We start from the raw sequence: 21,425 nt of genomic DNA, 5'->3' as shown, positions 1-21,425 counted from the left end.
ATTGCCATTCTAACTTAGGATAAACACTTCAACTGTTCAACTACATGAACCAGACTTAATTTTCTTGCTGCCAATTCCAGCAAAGTAGGGATGTTGCTCTCTCCTAAGAAAAGACAACACTTGTTCATAATTTGATTTTTAAACAACCCATATTTGATGCTGAAAATTTTAAGTTATTCCTGCAAAACTCTTATGACCCTATCAAGAAAAATATGCTTTTCACTATACAGTATTAAGTCCCAAATTTAATTCCTGGGTCACCTGCCCAGCTTAGTACAAAGTCTAATAATCCACCAATTAAATCTTTTCCAAATGCATGATTCTGACAGTTAACTACAGGTTCCCCAATGTTGTCACTCTATTGGCAAGTGCACCTCAGTGAAGAAGAGTGCCACCTTCACAGCCCTTGACAGAAAGCAACTCTAAAAGCTGCTCAAATGGCGGGCAACCTCCTCTACCTAGCATGCTTGCAGCATTCAACACCAGATACATGAATAGTTGGCTATTGATAAAAATCAACTACACCCAAGATGGATTTAAGGAAAAGTTTTTTTTTAAATGCCAGTAATCAGTCAAAATAAGAAAACAGAAGTAACATTGTGGCAAGGAACTAAAGCAGCATTACAGTCCAGACTTCCTTTCCTGGCTCTGAGACTAAGTGGTTGGATGGCAATTGGCACTCAATTCCTGAGCCATCTTCTAGAAGTCAACTTTCTCAACTATAAGACAAAAGAGGTAGACCAGATGATGTTAATCCCCTCCTTCACTGAAAAATTCTCTAATTTTATGACATCACCAGTAGTTTCCAGATGTCAGCCAAAATGTAAGTATTATATGATATCATCCATAATTCCTACATATCAATCAAAACTTTAAAAAAGTTCATGAAACCAAAACAATCTTTAAAGTCTAATCAAAGAAAAGTAATCAATGTATCATAAACCACTAAATACACTTACTGATGCAAAATAAAAATAAAAAGCTCTAACTTCAAATGTTTCTAAGTTATATAAACTAATAAATTGAAAATAGTTTTCTGGGTGGTGTAAACTAATAAACTGAAAATAAGTAAGTTTGCTGGGTGGTGGTGGCACACAATTTAATCCTAGCATTCAGGAGGCACAGGCAGGCAGATCTCTGTGAGTTCAAGGCCTACTTGGTCTACAGAGCTAGTTCCAGGACAGCCAAGGCTGCACAAACCCTCTGTTGAAAAATAAAAAACAGAAAAAAGGAAAATAAGTAAGTTTGTTCATCAAAATCTAGTAAATCTATTTATGCCAAGAAAATCTATTGAGAACTATTTAATTACATGCAGCAGAGATTGCCAGGGCTAGAGAGATGGCTCAGTGGTTAAACACACTGGCTTTTCTTCCAGAAGGTTCTGAGTTTAGTTTCCAACACACACATGGTAGCTCACAGCAGAGAACTCTCAACATTTGACGGCAGGAAAGGAATTTCTTTTTTTCACAATTAAAAAAGTACAGTCTTCAAGCCTTGTCGCTACTCAAACACAAATCACGGAAACTGAGAATTTTAATGTACCACTCCACCACATCCAGTATTTGCTTCACTTAGTTCTCTCTCAACCTTAAATATCTTGGCAGAATTGAGCTAACAATGTATAGTTGCATACAGAGAATACGAGGCAAGAATAGGTAGGTGCTTTAAAAGAAAAAAAAAGGGAGGGCATCCAGGATCAATAAAAGATTACTATGCCCTCACTTTGCAGCCCTTTTATTTCAGGCTACCTCCTTCAGACCAAGACCTGTCTCCACAGAACCCATGGTAATTCTGTGACACCTGATCACAGAAACTCAAAGCTATCCATCACAAAAGCTGTGTTCTAGTTTGTCACTGCTAGTGCTCTGAAAGAAGTTAGGTGGACTTGGAGGAAGAGTAAGGTCACTTGATTTCAAATAGATGCACTGCCACCTTCCCCCATTAGCAAATACTGTAGCAAATGGCTAAGATTTTAAATTAAAAAAAAAGTTTTCACTCCCAATGAAAATATAGGTCAAAGGAAAAATACATAAGACAATTTCCCTTAAAAATGTGATTAAATGTGATTTGTACAATAGCCAAGAGTGTGAAAGGTACTTCCCAAATCCTTTTCAAGGACATCAACAGAGTGTAAGCCACATGCTCCAGCACTAAAACATAAAACACAATCTCCCTGCCATGAAGCCAGAATCCCCAGCATCTGGTAAGACAGACACTCTGCACAATAATTTGGTGTTGTTCTCTTGTGAAATAATCCTTCTGTACAGTGTGTAAATTATGCTGTGATTAGTTTAATAAAGAAGCTGACTGGCCAATGGCTAGACAGGATAAAGTTAGGTGGGAAAACCAGACTAAGGACACTGGGAAGAAGAAGAAGGACGGAGACAGAGGAGTTGCCAGAGATCCAGGGAAGAAACAGGAGATGCAAGATGAAAGAGATGTAATGCCACGTGACAGAATGTAGATTAATAGAAATGGGTTAATTTAAGTTGTAAGAGCTAGTTAGTAGTAAGCCTGAGCTATTGGCCAAGCATTTATAATTAATATTAAGTCTCCGTGTCAGTTATTTGGGAACTGGCAGGTGGGAAAGAAAAGTCTGCCTACATTGTTCCCTGACCTAAAATAAGAAAGTGATTTGAGCAGTTCACACTTGTACCACCAACACAGTCAGAGATGGAGAGATGTGCCCAATGCTTCACAAGAGCGTTGCCCAACTTCTTCCACAGCCACTCCTAAGAGGAGCACACCTCAGAGGCTGGAGTGACTCAGATTTGCCTGCTCATCTAGGCTGTTACCATAAAACACAGGGAACTCACAAGCATCGCTTCTCTCTGCCAGCAACATGCAGCAGAGTACTATCTCAGGAATTCAATTCCAAAACTATATGAATTTTTTAAAGGCAAATCACATAGCTCTCTGCCAAAAGTTAGTTGCACAAGGGCAGGCTCTTTATCTGTTTTTTTTTTTGTTTTTTTTTTTTAAAGATTTATTTATTTATTATGTATACAGTGTTATGCCTGCGTGCCAGAAGAGGGCGCCAGATCTCATTACAGATGGTTGTGAGCCACCATGTGGTTGCTGGGAATTGAACTCATGACCTCTGGAAGAACAGCCAGTGCTCTTAACCGCTGAGCCATCTCTCCAGCCCCCTCTTTATCTGTTTTATCCACCAAAAATAGACCCCACACTCCTAAAATAAGATCATGTTACACATGTAAGTGAATATTGCTACTGAAGGCAACCAACCAAATATCTAAATGGTCCAGTAACCTGAGGCTTGGTCTGTTAAAGTAGTGGCAAATAGTAGCTACTCCAGTGGGTTGTGCCTAAGACAAGAGGCTGCATACAGTATTTCCTCTCGCAGTTGAAAATGAGGGAGGGAGCTCAGGAGCTGCAGTTCTCTGGCCCTTCCTGGGATGATCAATAGGTTCCTTTTCTGTCTCCTGCTGCTTATTCCAAGTCCTTCTCATAACCAAACAGATGTGCCAGCCAACCCTCCTTGGTGGGGCCCAACCAGAAAAGCAGCAGCCTGAAATGTTTAGATATTTGTTTTAATACCAAGATACAGAAATCCCAACCAGAGACTAAAATAAATTGTTCTGAGGCTCACGCACCTTATTCAAATGCATTATAGCAGCTGTGCAGAGCAACCCATCTTACATATGCAAAAAGGGATACTCAGAACACTGGTTACATGCTGCTCCAGTTTGCTTCTCTGTTGCTGTGATAAAACATCAAAGCAAGCTGGGGAATGAGGGTTTTATTTCAGCTTATAACCCCCAGGTCACAATTAATCAACAAGGGAAGTCCAGGCAGAAACTGAAGCAGAACCCATGGAGAAACAGAAACTCTCCTACACTTACTGGCTCACTCGCCAGCTCGTGCTAGATGGCTTTTTGTTTTTGTTTTCATTGTTTTTTCAAGACAGGATTTCTCTATGTAGCTCTGGCTGTCCTGGAACTTACTCTGTAGACCAGGCTGGCCTCAGAGATTCTCCTGACTCTGCTTTTTGAGTGTTGAGATTAAAGACATGAGCCACTACTGAATGCCCAGAGATGGCACTACCCACAATGGTCTAGGCTTCCCCACATCCATCATTAATCAAGAAAATGCCCCACAAGTATGTCCACAGGCCATTCTGATGGGAGCAATTCTTCAATTGAGGTTCCCTCTTTCCAGGTATGTCAAGCTGACCATCAAGATTAGCCACCACACATGGCCACCCATGGAGAGTGAAGGAAGGGATAGAATTAACACTCAAACATGTGGATTCCCAACCCAATTCTCCTACACTTGCTATCTACTATCTGCTCACAAGTGTGCATGCACAAACAGATCCAAACCTTACACCTTACTTCTTTTAGCAGACTACTTCTTTCCTCTAATAAATCATTAAGGAATTCACCTTAGGGGAGATACAAACAATAGGCATTTAATTAGAGTAATAGGAGCTAGATTGATCCTTTCATCTGAAATAATTAAGACTGGACACAACTGATTCACTCGTTTAAATCACTCATCACAAGGCAACAGTGATCCCTGAACAAAGAACACAAGTAGATGAGTTCTAAGGTTACAGTACAGAGAAGGGAGGGTGCTGAGGGCAAGTGACATGGCTCAGCAGGTGACCACTCACCAGAGTCTGATGACTAGAGTTTGATGGCCAAAGCCCACATACACAGTGGAAAGAGAGAACTGGCTCCTCTAAGTTGTCCACATGAACTCTGTGGTATGTGTGTGCACACAGATAAATGGATGGATAGGTAGACGATAGATAGATGGATGGATGGATGGACGGATGGATGGATGAGGAAGAAACGAAGGTGACAAAGGTAAATTAGGCTTGTGGCAACATCTGTAACCCCAGTACTCAAGAAGCTAAGGCAAGAGTGCTGTTGTGAGTTTGAGAAGCCAGCCTACGCTACAGAGTGAGATCTTGTCTCAAAAACACAAAAGATAAAAATGTTTAAAAGATCAAAATCCAGAAAGATAAGAATCTAGAGAAATGGCTCACAGAACAAATTACTAGAAAGGAGAGCTAAACAAAGTAAGAAATCCAAGATCTGGAGGGTTGAGCTCCAGTGCTCATGAGTCCTGATGGGCATGCATATTAGGAAGCCATTCAAGGGCAAAGAAAGGGTAAAAGTGAACAGTGCCTAGCACTTGGAATTTGAATCTATTCCCATCAGCCAGGCTGGAGGGCCTCACGCTTCACGGATCATTGAGGATAAGTACAGAAGTGTCTTGACTCACTGGCAGGGAATAATGAGCCTGATTACTTCGTACTGTTTTTGTCCCATCCAACAAGCCTTATAAGCAACACCCAGAAGACTCAAACTGTCTCCAAGTATTTAACTGCACCCCAGAACAAAATCCAAGAATATTTAAAGGACTACATAAATGTTCAGCAGCCAGGCATGCTGGCACATACCTACAATTCATTGCCTGTCTAAAATAAACAAAAGCAAAAACATAAAAGAAGGAAAAGAAAGGCAGGCAGGCAGGCAGGCTGAGGAGATGCTCAGCTGGTAACACGCTTGCTACACAAGAGTAAGAAGCTGAGTTTAGACCCCAGCTGTATCACCTATTGATAACAGCCCATGTCACTTTATCTGAAGTCTATCCCTAGCAGGAAAACAGCCTGTTAACTGATGACTCCCACTAACTATAAGACAGCACCAAGTGTTCCAAGCTGTGCATCTTACAGCTAATGAAGCAGAGCATTCAAGTCATAAGGCTGACTCTTCTGAGCTCCATCTGAGATCAACTACAGAGGCTAAAGACCTGGCTCAGCTGATACAGCACCTACCTGGCATTCATGAAGTCCTGGCTTGATCTCCAGCACCACAGGAACCAGGTGTGGTGGACTCCTGGAATGCCAGGGCTTGAAAGGGGAAGTCAGGAGGATCAGCAATTCAGATCACTACACCAATTCCTACATCTAGGAATCCGCATGTTGTTGCAGCTCCCCAGATGATTTCAGTAGGACCCGAACGGACTGTTAACCTTCCCAGCAACAGGGTAGAAAGAATGCACTTCAGAGCTACATAACTGCACACATCTGAGACCACCAGCAAATCGTGTATTTCCAGAATCTCAGTTGTATCTGTTTAAAAAGTAACCAATGGCCGGGCAGTGGTGGCGCACGCCTTTAATCCCAGCACTTGGGAGGCAGAGCCAGGCAGATCTCTGTGAGTTCAAGGGCAGCCTGGGCTACCAAGTGAGTTCCAGGAAAGGTGCAAAGCTACACAGAGAAACCCTGTCTCGAAAAAAACCAAAAAAAAAAAAAAGAAAAAAAAAAAAAGTAACCAATGGGGGCTGGAGAGATGGCTCAGAGGTTAAGAACACTGGCTGCTTTTCCAAAGGTCCTGAATTCCCAGCAACTACATGGTGGCTCACAATCATCTATAATGAGATAATGTGCCCTCTTCAGCCAGACATACATGCAGGCAGAACACTGTATACATAATAAATAAAATCTTTTAAAAATAAATAAATAGCCAGGTGGTGGTGGGGCATGCCTTTGATCCCAGCGCTTAGGAGGCAGAGGCAGGTCCATCTCTGAGTGTAAGGACAGCCTGGTCTACAAAGTGAGTTCCAGGGCAGCAAGGACTAAACAGAGAAACCCTGTCTTGAAAAACAAATAAATAAATAAATAGTAACCAATGCTACCTGACGTTGCTGAAGAACATATGTGAAGTATCTGGCATGTGTAAGACATGTTTGTTCTCTCTAGATTACGGGTATCTCCCAAGTTAAGAGCTGTGTGCATAGTATTCCAGCTTAAAATGTATGTAAGAATAACAGTCACTCAACATTGTCATTCATTGCTGGGAACAGCAAAATAAACTGTTCAGTAAGCATTTACTATCTGACCCTTCCCGACACACACATTGTTTTGGCAAGGAACATCTTGGGAAGTCCTACACAAGGTTTGGTAACAACCAGATCAGAAAACACTTACATCAGCAAGGATAACACAAAAAAGCATATTTCCACTGTAATCTCAGAGTAACTGAATGGTTTGGTCTCAAGTGCAGGATATTCTTATCTCTCAGGCTGGCAAGATCTGTGAGGACAGTGATGTAACCGCAGCAAACAACCAAAGTGATGCTGGGGAACTTCTCAATTCCACGTGCTGGGGGGGGGGGGGGGGAACGACACGGGACGGGACATGGACGGACAGGCACCTTCCATTTGCTCTTGAAGTGAACTTTAAAACCCAAGCAGCATTTTAGGCAGCACCTTCAGAATTCACTCATTAACTCAGGATGTGACTCACAGGGGACAAGTTTAGCCATAATTGGATAGAATTTTCCTCCATATGTGCAGGGGAGAAAGAAATCCAAACCCACAATTGCACAATGTCTCAGCCCCGCTCTCACAATGAAGAACACATGGGCTCAGATTAAACTGTGCCAATACCACCAACCCCAACGTAACGCCTAGGGTTAAGGGTTCACTTCAGGATGCTAACGCACTCCTGCCAAAGCCGCCCTGTGGCAGGTTATGCCAGTGCCACCAGCATAGAGGATGCCATCCTTCCCCAATCAAATATTTGGCCTGAGATTCTGGAGGAAAGAGAGAAGCTTGGCTGAGAAGAATACTTGGCTAATCACATTTTTCTTCTCCTCAACTGTCTTTCCCATAAAGACAAGGTCCTTTGGCTCAGACACCCAAATCTAAACCACGGACTCTGAAGAACACCTTCTCTTTAGCCCCGAGGTCTCCTTCCATTAAGCCTCCCAAGTCTTTGCAATAAATCCACCCCACCTCTTCACCTGCTCCCTCAAACCACGTACCATGACAGGTGTCTTATCTTTTCTATAGCCCAGTACTGACTACACTCTCCTTTCCTAAATTCTGTTTTACTTGTTTTGGGGTGTTTTGTTTTGTTGGCTGGGTTTTGTTTGGTGGGAGTGGGGGGTTTGGGGGGGCACTAGTCAAGAGTCTCACGTATGGTCTGGAGAGATGGCTCAGCGGTTAAGAGCACTGGCTGCTCTTCCACAGGTCCTGAGTTCAATTCCCAGCAACCACATGGTAGCTCACAACCATCTGCAATGAGATCTGATGCCCTCTTCTGGTGTGCATAAAGACAGGTCACTCATATACATAAAATAAATAAAATTAAAAAAAAAAAAAAAAGAGTCTCACATATACAAGGCTGGACTGGAAGTCCTGATCCTCCTGCCTCCACCTCTGAAGTACTGCCCAAATACTCCAATAGTTTTCCATTCCCTAAGAAACAGTTCGAATCCGTAATCCACCATCTGCCGACCTCCCAGCTGTCTTCTCTGCCTCTTCTGGGCTCACTGGTCTCATCCCGGCCACTTCTGAGTTCTGTTTCCACACACATCTGCCTCCACACTCCATGCCACACTCTCTCCCTGGCCTTCAATGCTTCTGTCTTCTGCCTGCCCAGCTCAACCTTGAGACGAGACCTAAATGATTTCTTTCCTGGGTTCCCTTCCCCAAACTCTACAAGCCTCTCTTCTCTCTCTCAAAAGTAATTATTCCTACAAAAAACTTCCATCAACCAGAGAAAAGTAACCCTGCCCACCACTTAGCCCTATCAATCACTGTCAAAAGTGATCACTCCTCCAATAACGTATCAATCCACAATGGAACTCTTTATCTGAGAGCTACAGTCCTACATGGAAAAATCCCCCCCCCAAAATCCTCAGCTCCCCAAGGAAAGGAATCTAATCATTTTTAGTCATTTCTCTACAATACACTGACTTCAATTTTCTTTCTCTAGACTGCTCTGAAGAGCAAGTGTCTAAAACTAGAGTGAACTGATTTGAAATGAGATGTGAACAAGCAGGACGCTCCCAGAGGCTATTTAGTTTGAAAGGAGAAGCAAGCTCTCCAGAGGAAATGTTTAACTGGTCCAGTCTTTCAGAAGCTGTCTTCATCCTTAGAGACCACAACCCCCTATCACAGCCATCACTGTCACCATGACTTCCCACCCACTGGCATCTTAGTCCCAAACCTCTGCACTGCTCCAGCAATCATGGAGCACAGGGCTGTGGTAGCAAACCTAGAACGCTGACAGTAACCAGGACCACAAACCAGCACCGCTTAAGTTCTGGCTTCACTGCAGCTGCTCCAGGGCTGACAGAAGCAGCAGGGATTCGGGTTCAGGCACAACTGAGTGGAGGCCTGGCTTTCTCAATGTCCACAACACTCAGACACAGCTAGCCAGTACTGTAGTCTGCGGAGGATAGTATTAAGAGGCATGAGGCAGGGCCCAGTGACGTGGGAAAACTACACAGAGATTAAGCGCTCCAAAGATTTGGGAAGTCTTCAGAGAAGGCAGACTTCCACCAGGACTGTATGCAGTGGGCACAGACCAAGGACCCACTACAAGCCTGTTCGCTCATGGCGAAGGTAAAAACCTTTGTACCCCCCAGAATTCAGGTTACAATTCTAACCCCCACTGGAAGACAGAGAAGCAAGCAGGGCCTTTGAGAGGGGATGAGGCCATAAAGACGTGAGTGGGATTAGTGCCCCTGTCACACCCCCACTGTGTGAGAACAAGCTAAGGATATCTATGAAGCACAAAGAAAGCCCTCACCAGAAACCCAGCCACCAGCACGTTGACATTGGCTTTCCCAGCATCCAGAACTGTGAAAAGTACATTTCTGTTGCTTCTAAGCACTTCCGTTTACGAACTTTTGTTTCAGCAGCCCGCCTGTGTACAGGGTGAAGGACTATGTATTTGACACGGGCAAACCCCCACCATACATCAGCAGCACTCTGTCCCCCACTACTGACCACCACTGTCCTTACAAAATAACTGCCACATGTCATCTTCAGTAAGGCCCAGGCTTAGCTGCCATCACTCAGCTAAGAATGACCAAAGCCTTTAGATAGTAAAGCCAGGATAGGAAGGGGAAAACATCATAGATTTTAGCAAACTTATGCATGATGGAAAGCAGACAGGAGAGATCTCTACCCCTATGACCCCTAAGAGGCTCAGCCCTGGAAGTACCTAGGAGGTACCAAAGGCAGCCTAGAAGCTCAGGCCTCACAAGCAAGGAGCCACTGTGCAAATACTCAAAGCTGCAGGTCCCCAAGTTCAGCAGGAGAACAAAGGTCTAAGGAAATAGAGCCAAAGGGCAGGGAAATTATAAGCAGAAGTCAAAGTCTACAGCCTGAAGGGTGAGAACTTCCATTCTTCCCCCAACCAGGTAACCCAAACCCTGACAGCTAATTTATCACCCAGCATTCCAGAGACAGACATTTCTAGAGGCTTCACGACACTGAGCAGAACCCTAATTAGACACAAAATTCTGGTGTTTCGGACAGCCTTCCAGTGCAAAGTCCACCTGCACTCCAACAGACACGGGGAATCGCCGACATCTTTCCTGTCAATCCCAGCATCTCACTCTTCACTACACAAAGCCAAGAATCACCCATCTATGACTACAAACAGAGGAACTGAAACATAAAGACCAAAATAAAAAAAAAAAAAGTAACACGCGCCTCAGAGAAAAATGAAGATGACACACTTATAAGACACAATGAAATGCAGAGAACAAAGATTCTAAAAATTACAAACATTTTTTTAAACAAAAGGTGGAAAGACAAAACCGGGAGGGAGAATTCTCTGTCCACTAGCTTCAATACGAAGAAGAAAAAGGTAAGATGAGAAAAACTGATGTTCAACGTGGAGAATCAACAGACACAGGACAGCCATCTCAGAAAAAGTATAGGAAAAAGTAAGGCGTGGGATATTATTTAAAAAGTGAACAGACACTTCCAAAATCTGAAGGCTTTGCATCCAGATTAACAAATAACTCCATATGCCTGCTTATAAAGCTTCAGAATGCCAGAGGAAAACACTCTGAAATTCTGAAATGGGGGGGGGGGAGTATTTAAAAATGGCTTTGGATCTTTTATCTGAAATTCTTATAAGAGAAGATACAGCCCGAATTGTAACCAAAAACCAAAAATCATGTTCAATCTAAAATTCTAAAGTAAGCCAGCCAGACCATCTACAAAGTATGAGGATAAAATGAAAATTTTCAGGCATGGAGGACCTCAAATAATTGCTCTTTCCCAGGCACCCCATTCTTAGGACTCTACTGAGGACACACACACACAGCCAGCAAAGGAAAGCAAATCAAGGACACAGAGGACAAGCGACCAAGAGAGGACAGAGAGGCACACAAAGTGCTACTGTCTAGCCTGAAGCAAGAATATGGATGACACTAAATCAAGACATCGCTAAGAAAAATCCAATGGAACTAACAGATGTCTTGATACGCTACCTGGAGTGGGGGTGGGAAATCAAAAGCGCTCAGCATGTACCTGAGGGAATATAAGCAGAGACACAAAGCAGACTAATTAGAAAAGCTTAAAATCCAACTATTTGCTCTAGGGAAACAAAATCGGGGTGGGGGTGGGGCAACCAGCTTCTATTTAACTCAGAAAAGGGCAATGTATTTGTATACAGTAATATCAACACTGACTGCTGGTTTAAAAATGCACTGGAGGGGCTGGAGAGATGGCTCAGTGGTTAAGAACACTGGCTGCTCTTCCAGAGGACCCGGGTTCAATTCCCAGCACCCACATGGCAGCTCACAACTGTTTATAACTCCAGTTCCAGGGGATCCAACACTCTGATATAGGCAAAACTCCAATGCACATGAAATAAAAATAAGTCATTTAAAGTTTAAAAAAAAAAAGTGCACTGGAGAGTACAGGGATGACTCCAGAAGACAAATGCTCATTCCGCACTGGTCTAGAAATTCAAAAGAAAAACGAGAAAGTAAACAGAAGAACAGTTTAGAGAACTATGAGCACTGCGGAGTGGGGCCCAGGTAAAAAGAGACCAAAGGAAGGTTGCTGGCAGTTTCTGGTTTCAGCCCTTTTTTGTTATTGGATTGGTTTTTGCTGTGTGCTTGTAGTGACTGCATTAAAACCTCTTCTATGAAGCACAACCAGTTCAACATGTAAAGTTGTCACGACTGACTTCTAAGTTTCTACTTGGCCTTCTGAATCCACCGTCCACGAAACGTTGTAAGATGAAGATTAGCTTGTCTAAGCTTCTGGAAGGCGCTCAACCTTTTAAGCACTGGAGAATGCGGCAGAAAAGCACTATCTCCAGTAGTCTTGCACACCATAATAGCTACCACGTTCAGGAGGCCCCACATACATCCCACTATTTACTTTTTGCCACCCAGACAAAGCCAGAGAATCCTTCAAAGGCAGCACACCTGAGGGAGACACTAAGGGACAGAAAGAGGCCCTAGCTCTGGTACATGAAGATCTAGAGGCCACACTGCAACAGGTCAACTCAGTTTGCACGGCAGAAAATACCTACAGGTGGATGAGAGAGTTCAAGGAGGCAAGCTCCTCACCTCCACTCCACACACTGCTCACTTCTGGACATACTCGCCAAGTACTCAGCATAGGAGCTTATGCAGCTACAAATCCTAAGAAGATCAGTTCCTGGCTACAAAAGAGTCCTTTCAGGCACTAATGAGCAGTGGTCTCTTTTCCAACATGCCATAATCAAACTTTGGTTTTTTTTTTTGGAGCTGAGGATCGAACCCAAGGCCTTGCGCTTGCTAGGCAAGCACTAAATCCCCAACCCTCTAATCAAACTTCTATATGCACAATATCTTCATGCCTTAAGCTTAGTCTGCAGCCAGCAAACACTGTTTTGTGTGGGTTTTAACCAAATGTGTAATGTATGGAATAAGCCCTGTTACCTTAAGTGGGTTATTTAAAGCCTCACTTTTCTCATCTCCCCTGACACCTACCCCACTGGGTAACAAGAACTTGAGAAGAACTGACATATATAAATCCATATTGCTCCCCAGCAAGATGGCTCACAGCTAAAGGTGCTTGTTGTCAAGCTGTATCATCTGAGCTCCAGCCCTGGGACCCATACTGTGGAGGGGGACAATCTACACCCTCAAGCTGTCCTCTGACCTCCACACAACACACATAAAAATAAACACAACATATCATGGTATACACACACAAATAAATAAATAAGGTAGCAAAATTCTAACGTGCAGTGGAAGATTCATGCAAACACTCCGTCCATGTCTGCAGCTAGCTGTCTGTCCCCCTACTTCCATCCTGGCTGAGACAGGAGGAGAGGAAGTACATGTCAACAAAGTCACAATTATGTAAGTTCTTTTAACAACAACAACAAAAGACAACACTTTACAAAAGCATGCCTATGAGTTGCTTTACAAATCGTTATTTTCTTAAGCCCTTCTTCCATGCTCCAGGAGTAATTCAGATGCAGTTTCAATTCTGCTAGACAAAATTCAATTAATTCAACTAGCCTCTAAGGAAGATTAAGACAGGACGTTACAAAAACACAATTCCTCTTTGGTTAAAGAGTACCAACCCACACATATAGCAATGTCTAAACAGTCTGCTAAGAGCAATTTCATTCGGATGCTGAGCTCTCTCAACCTACCTTAAGAAACTTCACTAAAAAAGACTAACAGGCGGGTGGATCTTTGAGCTTCAGGCCAACCTGAACATAGTGGGTTCCAGTACAGCCCGGGCTACATAGAGTCCCTGTCTCAAGAAAAGAAAAAAGAAACTCCTCTAACACACAACACACACACACACACACACACACACACACACACACACACACACACACACGAGAGAGAGAGAGAGAGAGAGAGAGAGAGAGAGAGAGAGAGAGAGAGAGAGAGAGAGAGATGCGCGCCCACTAAAATAAAAGTGACAGATAATGGATGTTTAGGAGGCGAACTTTTCAGTTCCAACACTCCACTCAGACACGCCACACTCTGAGAGTGAAGGGGCTGCATTAATGCACAAAGAAGGTAAAAGTTGGGTATCCTCGGCGTCCAGAGACTTCCTTTTGATGGCTGGCCAGGCCTTCCTTGAAGGGCTGACTTTCAGAATCCACGAAGTTCCAAGCGGAGGGGGAGAATCGTTTTCCCAAACGGACTCCCCAAACAACGGAGCTAAACAGGTAAACGCAACCACCCACGGAACCAAAGCCAACTTCTCTCGCTGCAGGGTCTGCAGAGCAGGCGAGTGGCCTGGAATTGCAGCACCAGGTCAAACTCAACGAACCCAAGCCAAACCTCCCGAGCTGCAGGTCCGGTCGGCCCGAAGGTGTGCAGGATGCCACACACCGGGGGCGCCCGGCTCACCTTGCCCCCACTCGCTCAGCAGAAAGCACGCGCGCAGCGGCGTGGCCTGTGGGCCACCCACAGCAAGCTAAGGGGCAGCCACCCGGGTCCCGAGCGCCGACTCCGAGGCTCCGGAGCTCCGCGGCCTAGAGTGACACGCGCAGAGAGAGGCTGCGGAGACTGCGCGCGCGGGCGGCTCAGCGGCAGCACCGCGGGGCTCACGAGGCCCCGGGAGCGGCGCCACTCACCGAGCAGCCGGCGCACCTCGTCCTCGCTCAGGTAGAGGCTCACGCTGGGCCCCGCGGGAGCGGCGGCCAGGGCCGGGGACCGCGGGGCGGCGGCGGGCAGCAGCGCCAGCAGCAGCAGCAGCAGCGGCGGCGGCGGGGCCCTCAGGCCGCCGGTCCCCGGGACGCCGCCCCGGCCCGCGCGCATGGCCGCCGCCGAGCAGGAGCGTCCGCCGCCCGCCGCGCCGCCGCGCACCCCGGCCCCGAGCGCCTCACAGCCCCGAGCCGGGGGCGGCCGGCCAGCTCATAGCGCCGCCGCTTCAGACCGGCCGCCCGGGAACGGGAGGGCGGGGGGGAGGGAGCTGCCGGCGGAGACGCGCGCGTGCGCGTGCCCGAGGGCGCGAGGGCGCGCGCGCACGCTCCGCCGGGCCGAGAGCGCCCGGGTCTAGAGCGCGCGTGCCCGCGGGGGCGTCGCGGACGTGAAGTCGGGTTAGGGGCCCGAAGAGTCGGAGTCGAAATAATAACATAGGTTGTTTACATGTATGAAATGCGCCAAGAAAAGAAATGAGATAAAGGGGAACAAGTTAATCAAAAAATTGACCTGACCAGGCGAAGGGGTCTGGGTGCACCCTCTGTAAAGATAGTCAGTCCCCGGCCCACGTTGTGGAGGCCTGGACTTAATTGGTCCACTTCACAGGGAAGCCTCCGGTCCTTACATTCTTTCCCAGGTGCGCCCCAAGTCTTGGATGCGTTATTTTTTTTTTCAAAGATTTTATTTATTTATTTATTTATTATGTACACAGTAAGAGGGTGCCAGATCTCATTACAGATGGTTGTGAGCCACCATGTGGGTGCTGGGAATTGAACTCAGGACCTCTGGAAGAGCAGTCGGTGCTCTTAACCTCTGAGCCATCTCTCCAGCCCTTGGATGCGTTTTCTAAAGAGAAGCATACTGTTTTGAGTAGAACTCTTCCCTAATCCCATCATCAGAGGTCAGCCTCTACATTAGCGAGTCTGTTCCTTGGGATCTGTATGCCACACACTTTCCAGAAAGACCTTGGCAAACTTTAGTAAGCTTGTTTTTATTTTGTATTTTGGGTTTTGCTTTTTGTTTTGGCTTGAGTTTGGGTTTTTTTGAGACAAGGTCTCACTTTGTAGCCCTCACCGGCCTGGAATTTGCTATGTATATCAGGCAGGCCTCAAACTCACAGAGATCTTCCTGCCTCTTCTTCCCGAGTGCAAGGTTTAAAGGCCTGTGCCACCACGCCCGGCAAGCTTGATTTTATGTGTGTTATTTGTATTTCTTGTTCTAGTTCTACTTCGCTGTAAGTCAACATGCATCTGGGGTTTTAACCTGTGGCCCATGCCAGCCCCTACCCCCCAAAATATGCAGTGTATGTGACAGTGTGTGCTGTGAATTGCTGTCTGTGTGCATGGATGCTTCCACATACGCAAAAGTGGTTTTTACATTTCATTGCTTGCTCTAGGAAGCCCTTGTCTCCCTAAACAAGTTAAGAATCTCTGATATACGCCAAAGACACTGATAAAGAATTTTAGGGAGCCCCCGACCATGACAGTCAAGATCACTCCAAGAGCCACGACTCAGGTTGGCTCTCAGGCTTCCCTCCTCAGTTCCTCCAGATCAGGGTCGTCCCATCCTTGTGGCCCGTGCACTGACCACATGCCTCCCTCCTTGCCTGTGGAAAGCAGCTGCTCTCTGCCCTGCCCAGCTTCAAGCTCACAGTTGCCCCATCCACACTCAGGTCCTGAGAGATGCTATTTTTATCCCCTGCCAGGGCAGGGAGAGAGACTGAGGAGGGAGGGAAGTATTGGACCATGATTCCCGCCCCCCCCCCTCCTGTAGTGAGAGGGATGGATTCCATTTGGAGACAAGCTGGCCTCAATTTGTCAAGCTTCAGTTTCCCAGCACAGAATACAGTGCCCGTAGCCCTGCAGGAAGAGCTAGGAAGTGGGCATGAACTGAAGAAAAGCATGCCATCAGTGAAGGATGAAAAACACAAAAGTCAGCTGTGGCCGCTGCTCCCTAGTAGAGAACCAGGGATCTACCAGGAAGGACCTGAGACTGGAAACATGCTGTGTGAACAGGGCTCTCTGCTCTAGAAAACAAAAGGGAGGTGGGGGGGGGGGGTCCTTTATGGCGATGATACAGGTGTCTACATTTTTGCAACAAGCTAATACTCTCCAAGAAAGGAAGCTGAGACTTCTAGCGGGCCTTTCATACTTCCACATCTTTGGCCAGTGACATCTTGAGACAGTATGATATAATGCAGCCCAGAGCTGTCAGTCAGGCCAGGCTAGGTTCTGGTATTTACTAATGGTTCGGCCTTGGGAAAATTAAACTCTCTGAGCCTTGGTTTCTTCGTTTGTAAAACAGATGCGCTAAGGCCTGACTTGCAGGACTTTTACAAGGACTTAGTTGGAGAAACTATAAATAAAGCACCTGGGCAGACACTGGGTAAGCGCCATGCTTGTGATTATTACTGTTGATGTAATGAATCCTTCCCTCTAGTGACCACTTCTGTGAGTTTCATCACCAACACTATCAGGCAAATCAAATGAGGAATCTTCCAAAAGTTCCTTCGCTAATCCCAAGCATGACCAAGAGCCCGTGCCCAACACCCATTTCTGCTGGGCCTTGTGTGAGGCCCTAGGGACACAGGAATGACAAAGAGCTTCCTTGAGTATTTACAATGAGCAATTACTGATTGCAAGTTTTCATCAGTGCGGTGAAGGAGACTTAAAGGGTCCCAGGGTGTGATTCCCAAACCAGCTGCATCACCAGGGAATTATAGAAATGCAAATTCCTGGGCCTCACCCCAGACTAAGAGGAGGAGCAACTGGAATTGGGGATCAACCTGTGTTTTCATGAGCCCTAAAGGTGATTCCGGTATTGGCCACCCAGTTAAGAAAGGCTCAGCTCCTGCCTCTCCTTTGATCTGCTGCAGGTGCCTCCCCACCCCCACATCCCCACCCCCACACCCCTTATCACCCCCAGGGCGCCTGCCTGCCACTCTCTCCCTCACTCACAGTGTGTTTCTAACACACCAGCCAGAGTCAACCTGTAAAACATCAGCCTGATGCGTCATTCACTGTGTTTCCCTAGCTCATCTAAAAGAAAAGGCCAAGTTTTCCGGGCCGGTGGTGGCGCACACCTTTAGTCCTAGCACTTGAGAGGCAGAGGCAGGCGGATCTCTGTGAGTTCAAGGCCAGCCTGGCTACAGAGTGAGTTCCAGGAAAGGTGCTAAAGCTACACAGAGAAATTGTCTCGAAAAACCAAAAAAAAAAAAGGGGGGGGGGGTGGGGGGGGCAAAGTTCTTGCAAGATGTGAAGGAGGCAGTTCTCAAGCCCTACCTTTCTCCCTTCCCTTCTGACAGTACCTCCTAGTCTCTTTTATCTACCATGGCGGCAACAATGGCATTCTGGCTCTTCTTCCAACCTTAGACACAATCCTTCCTCAGGCTTGGAATGTTCTTCCCTCTGACATCCATATTGCTTCATTTCTCACCTCCTTCACATCTATATGCACATGTTAATCTCTGAATAAGAATAAAATAACAACACTGTTATGGAACTCTCAGAATCTAATGGCAGACTCTTCCTAGTGTCCCGAAAAGGTCTCCACACTATGCAGCCCTCTGAGTCTCTTCTCTCCCCTGCCAAGGTGTGGGTGGCAATTTTTGACATTTCCCAATATGCCTCAACATCTAGATGCTGGGAAGCTCTGACCTCAGCCTGAGGCTTCTTTGCCCCCAGGGAAAATGAAAGCCACAGCCATGACCACACTCTACACACCCACCCCCAACCTCCTTGGTTTTGCCTGTCACCATGGTTGACCTTATTCTTCTCCAGAAGACAAAATAAAGTCATAAAATACCATAGCACTCAGTATTCACTACTATAAGAGTAGGGCGTCTTTAGGCATGAGATGCCACAGGATGGGTGCTTGGAAGCACTGCAGGCTGGTCAGGGGTTGGCAGAGTTAACAGATGTTCCTCGCATGGCTCTGGCATAGCCTCAGTGTCTCCACTGGCTAGTACCCACAAAGATAGATATCCAGGCAGCCCAGAGCTCACAGAGCCAGGGGATGCCAGCACCCCTGTCCCTGACTCGCTTACATCTCCACTAGCATCATCTGCTGGATCACCTGAGGATGCCACACTGTAAACCTTTCTAGGTTGCAAACAGGTCAAACAGCAAAGAAGTACATGGCATAAAAAAGTGATCTTCCCCTTCTCATGTACCTTCACTGTTCTTCCCTACCACCTAGCGTGGTGCTTGTCCCACAGTCCTTTCTCTAGGCATTAACACAGCCATATATATTAGAGCCACAACTGTGTTTTTAAAATTTCCATTTCATACATAAAATCATGATTTACGTGATTGTGGTGGGGTTTTTGGTGGGTTGTTTTTTGGTTTGTTTTTTTTTTAGTTTTTTGTTTTTGTTGTTTTTTGTTTTGTTTTGTTTTGTTTTGTTTTGAGACAGGGCTGCTATCCCAGGCTGACCTCAAGGTCCTTGAGGATGACCTTAAACTTCTGATCCTCCTTCCTTTACTTCTTGAGTGATGGAGAACAAGCTCTGGACCTCATGCATGCTCCACAATCACTCTACCGACCAGGCTCCACTCCTAACCCCATGGTTTGCTTCTTTAACTCATCAAAATAACTTGAGATTTTGAGGAGTCTTGTATGACAAAGCACCCAGAGATACCTCCGAGTACTCCTGATTCAGATGGACCCTGAGAGATCTTACCTGCTCCAGCACTACACTTCACTTCCTTGCACACACATCCTGGTGCACATGGGTAGATGTTTCAGAGGGTAGATTCCATGAAATGAAATCACTGAGCCAAAGAGAGTTACATTTTAATTTTGATATTCTTTTCAGTTGCCCTTAAAAAGACTTTACCAATGTACATTTCTACCAGAGAGCTTAAAAGGTAATTGTGTTCGTTGTTGTCAACTCGATACAAACTAGAGTCACCTGGGAAGGAACCTTGTTGTGGAATATTACTTTAGCTATGTGAAGATATGTTACATTTGTTTATGCTGCATTTGTTTAACTATGTAAAGATGAATTGCATTTGTTTTACCTTGCCTGCTTAAGGCACCTGATTGGTCAATAGCTGGGCAGTAGAGGGATAGGCAGGGCTGGTGGGCAGAGAGACTAAGTAGGAGGAGAAATCTAGGCTTGAGAAAGAACCAGGGAAAAAGAGAGGGAGACGCTGGGGCCAGCCAGCCAGGCAACCCGCCAGATAGACAGACAGGATGGGAGCAGGAAAGTAGGACATACAGAATGAAAGAAAGGTAAAAAGCCCTGAAGCAAAATGTAGATGAAGAAAAACCAGTTAAATTAAGTTATAAGAGCTAGTGGGACAAGCATAAGATAAAGCTGAGCATTCATAACTAATAATGAGTCTCCATGTCATGATTTGGGGGCTGGTTGTCTGAGAAAGCCTGCTACAGAACCTCACTTGAAGAATTGCCTCCATCCGATTGGCCTTTGGTCAGGTCTATAGGGCATTTTCTTGATTGGTGGTTGATATAGCAGGGCCTCACCCACTGTGGGTGGTGCCATTCCCCTGTAAGTGGTCCTGGTTGTATGTAAGAAAGCAAGCTGAGCAAACCAGTAAGCAGCATTCCGCCATGGTACCTGCTTTAGTTCCTGACTTTAGGTTCTTACTTTGAGATCCTGCCTTGGCATCCCTCAATGAAGGACCGTAAGCTGTAAGCCAAATAAACCCTTTCTTCCCCCAAGATGTTTTTGGTCATTGTTTTAGCACAGCAACTGGAAAAAGAAAAGTGATTCATTATTGTTTAATCTTTATTGCCTTCAGTCAGAAGTTAGCTTGGGCATTCTGTACATTTACATCCTTTACACAGCCAATATATATATTGAGAATGATTTATGCACTTTAATTTGCATTTTAAAGTATCCATTCAGGGGGCTGTGAAATGGCTCTGTGGGCAGAAGTACCTGCCAAGCAAGCCTGATGACTAGGATTAAGTCCTGGAACTGACCATCACTGGGGCTGATATACAGGTAAAAGGATGACTCCACACATGCACCATGGTGTGTGCATGCCCATACACATGCGCACACACACACACACATACACACACACACACACACACACACACACACACACACACGAAATAAAATACTGAGTATAATAAAGTATTTGTAACTTTTGCATGGTTTTTGGTTGGTTGTCTAACTCATTTGCAGTTCTTTCTCTATATCCCTTGTCCTTTCATTTTGCTTACTCTTTTGCTTAAAGTTTGGATTTTTATTTTTGTTAACTGACCATGTTTTCCATTATGGTTTCTGTATCTCGTGTCTTGCTTAAAAAGGACCTTCCAATTAATAATTTTTGTATTTTTAATACTTTTGTTCTTTTAAAAATTCTCTTTAAAAAATTTGGTTTCTTCAACCAACTGGAAAGTATGTTTATGTGCAGCATATGACACAATTTTATTTTTTCCATATGGGGAACCATTTGTTGACAACATCGTGTATTGTATACCAAATATTGCATATCCCACTCAGTAGTTCTCTGGAACTTTAAGCAAAACAAGAACTTTCACCTGCTTCCACCTCCTCCTCTCCACCCCTCCACATAGAGCTCTCCAGAACTTCACCCATGGTACCAACATGTCAGCCATGCACATGTGGCAGTTGAGTGCTTGACACGTGGCTGGTAGGAACTGAAATAGGCTACTAATGAAAATATACACCAGGTTTTGAAGAATGTACAAGTGTCATTAATCTGGGTTACACTGGTCACGTGTCAAAGTGATACTATTTTAAATAGTTTGCGCTAAATTATGTTGTTAAAATTCATTTCCCTTGTTTCTTTTTCACCCTCTTGAAAGCCACACAGCTAGTTCACCTGTATTTCCGCTGGGGAGCGATGGTCTAGCTTGAACGTCCAGATTGTTCGGGATTTCATTTTGATGGGTTACATTTTTTTCATGGCACTTTAAACAGTTCACTAATCGCATGAGTTACATAAAGCAGAAACAGAAGCAGGCAGTGGTG

The 21,425-nt window shown here is 45.3% G+C and overlaps 1 protein-coding gene across 2 annotated transcripts in view; it reads right to left on the bottom strand.

Moving 5' to 3' along the window:
• Ryk (receptor like tyrosine kinase) overlaps nucleotides 1–14,573 on the bottom strand; it is a 79,363-nt gene extending 64,790 nt beyond the window's left edge. For both annotated transcript variants that reach the window (XM_059268468.1, XM_059268469.1), the window contains exon 1: nucleotides 14,390–14,573. In XM_059268468.1, coding sequence (XP_059124451.1) covers nucleotides 14,390–14,573 — 184 coding nt within the window. The remainder of the gene's footprint in view (nucleotides 1–14,389) is intronic.
• Nucleotides 14,574–21,425: the final 6,852 nt, after the last annotated feature.

This window comes from Peromyscus eremicus, chromosome 7, assembly GCF_949786415.1.
Source record: "Peromyscus eremicus chromosome 7, PerEre_H2_v1, whole genome shotgun sequence".
Classification (NCBI taxonomy): domain Eukaryota; kingdom Metazoa; phylum Chordata; class Mammalia; order Rodentia; family Cricetidae; genus Peromyscus; species Peromyscus eremicus.
This window is presented reverse-complemented; position numbering and strand designations above follow the sequence as displayed.